The sequence below is a fragment of the Acanthisitta chloris genome, unplaced genomic scaffold (assembly GCF_000695815.1).
Source record: "Acanthisitta chloris isolate BGI_N310 unplaced genomic scaffold, ASM69581v1 scaffold29427, whole genome shotgun sequence".
Taxonomy (NCBI): domain Eukaryota; kingdom Metazoa; phylum Chordata; class Aves; order Passeriformes; family Acanthisittidae; genus Acanthisitta; species Acanthisitta chloris.
In genome coordinates, this window is record NW_008681422.1 from 14304 (window position 1) to 16140 (window position 1837).

At 40.1% G+C, this 1837-nt stretch overlaps 1 protein-coding gene across 1 annotated transcript in view; it reads left to right on the forward strand.

Moving 5' to 3' along the window:
• MPP3 (membrane protein, palmitoylated 3 (MAGUK p55 subfamily member 3)) overlaps positions 1-257 on the forward strand; it is a gene marked incomplete at its 3' end in the record, with an annotated part of 11804 nt that extends 11547 nt beyond the window's left edge. The window contains exon 10 of the mRNA XM_009078107.1: positions 193-257. Within this exon, the coding sequence (XP_009076355.1) occupies positions 193-257 (65 nt within the window). The remainder of the gene's footprint in view (positions 1-192) is intronic.
• Positions 258-1837: the final 1580 nt, after the last annotated feature.

Here is a 1837-nt window from a genome sequence, read left to right on the forward strand (position 1 = left end):
TCTCTTATTCCTGTATCAGTAGCTATCTGGGACTGTCACATTTTTAAAGAAAGTCTTTAAAATTTGTTGGATAAATTTTTTTCAGGAAAAGCACTATTCCATTCTTTATTTTCAATGCTATATGCATAACATGCTATAAATTCTATATAATTCTGAGTTCATATGACTGACATACAGTCATTTTCTATTCAGACGACTGACTTACAGAAGAACAGTAGGCGCTCTGCAGAATGCCAGAACTCTGAAGAAACCATTATGTAAGTCTGTTCTGTTCCTTCAGTGATACTTTAGTTGGTACTTAGTTCTCAGTATTTTTCTGTTATCTCAATAATGATGCATTTGAGTATGTTTTGCCATTGATTGATATCTTGAATACAATCTGCCATTGTTTGACATGCATGGCTACAAGCTGCCACATGGGAGGATTTGGGTTTGAGCTGAATCCAGTGTTCCTAGTGCCTGCTGTTTTCAAAAGACATAGTTGTCCCTCTCACTGCTTTCAAGGATATAAGGTGTTGTTTAGCTGCTTTAAAATTTGCTAGTGGTCACATCTTTTCTGCGGTTTGAAACTTGAAATCAAATCACTGCAAAAGTAGCCCAATGCATGCTCCTTGCAGTTCTTACATAAGTGCATGAAATTAAACTAGTATGAAAGTAAACTTAGCATTAAGGTGGATAAAAGCCACTGGATCTGGCAATACAATCTGTATTTCAGGCTTACAGAGCTGGTCTTAAGTGTACATTAGAGTGATTCTTGTTTGTAGTTCTGAACCCTCTGTCAGCAAATTATTCACAGAAAAAAATGCTCCTTGCAATGAAATTGCTAGTGAGTGATGAAAGGCAGAAGATGTTCTGATTATCCCAGAATGTAATGTTTCTGTAGCTCAGCCATTACTGATGTGAGGGGAAGCACTGTGACTGTGTGAGGCCAAACATGGTGCTGGAAGTGCCACCCTCATGTAGACTAGGAATCTGGAAAATGTTCATCTTGAGCTGGTAGCCCACGGCTTGGACCTGGAGGTTTTCAAGATGAGACGGGATGTGGCACTTAGTGCCATGGTCTACTAATGACAGTAGGGTTGGACTTGATGATCTTTTCCAACCCGGTTGATTCTGTGATTCTGTGATATGTGACTTTCTGACTCACAGTGCATGGCACGTGTCATGAAGAGATACAGGTATTCTGATGCTACAAAGGGGAGGGGGGATGCTCAACTGAATTATGAAATAGCATTACTGATTTCATAGAATCATAAAATTTAAGGATTGGAATGGACCTTACAGATCATCTAGTCCCAACCCCTGCCCTGGGCAGAGGCCCCTCCTCACTAGATCAGGTTGCTCAAGGCTCATCCAGCCTGGCCTTGAACACTGCCAGGACTGGGGCAGCTACCACATCCCTGGGCAACCTGTGCCAGTGTCTCACCAGCCTTAGAGTAAAAAAACTTTTTTCTAATATCTAACCTAAACTTCCCCTCCTTCAGTTTGAACCCAAAATGATTTCAATACAGCTCTTCCAAATATGTTTCCCTTACATTCAGTGTTAGGAGGCATGTAATGAGGATTGCTACTCTAAGCCTTTTCTCAGGTGTTCTCAAGACAGTTGAACTGGTAGCTGGTTATAGTACTAAATTTCAGCCCAAAATTCTTTTGTCAGTGATTAGGGTACATTACTGCAGTGTTTTTGTTTTAAGATAGAATAGCCTGTTAAGCAAATCAGACCAGAAGAACCTTCCTTTCCGTGCTCTTTAATTTTACTTGATTATTTGTTCGTCTTTTAATATCATACCAACTCTGCCTTTCATGCTAACTACAGATGATCAGTCTTCTGACAAAG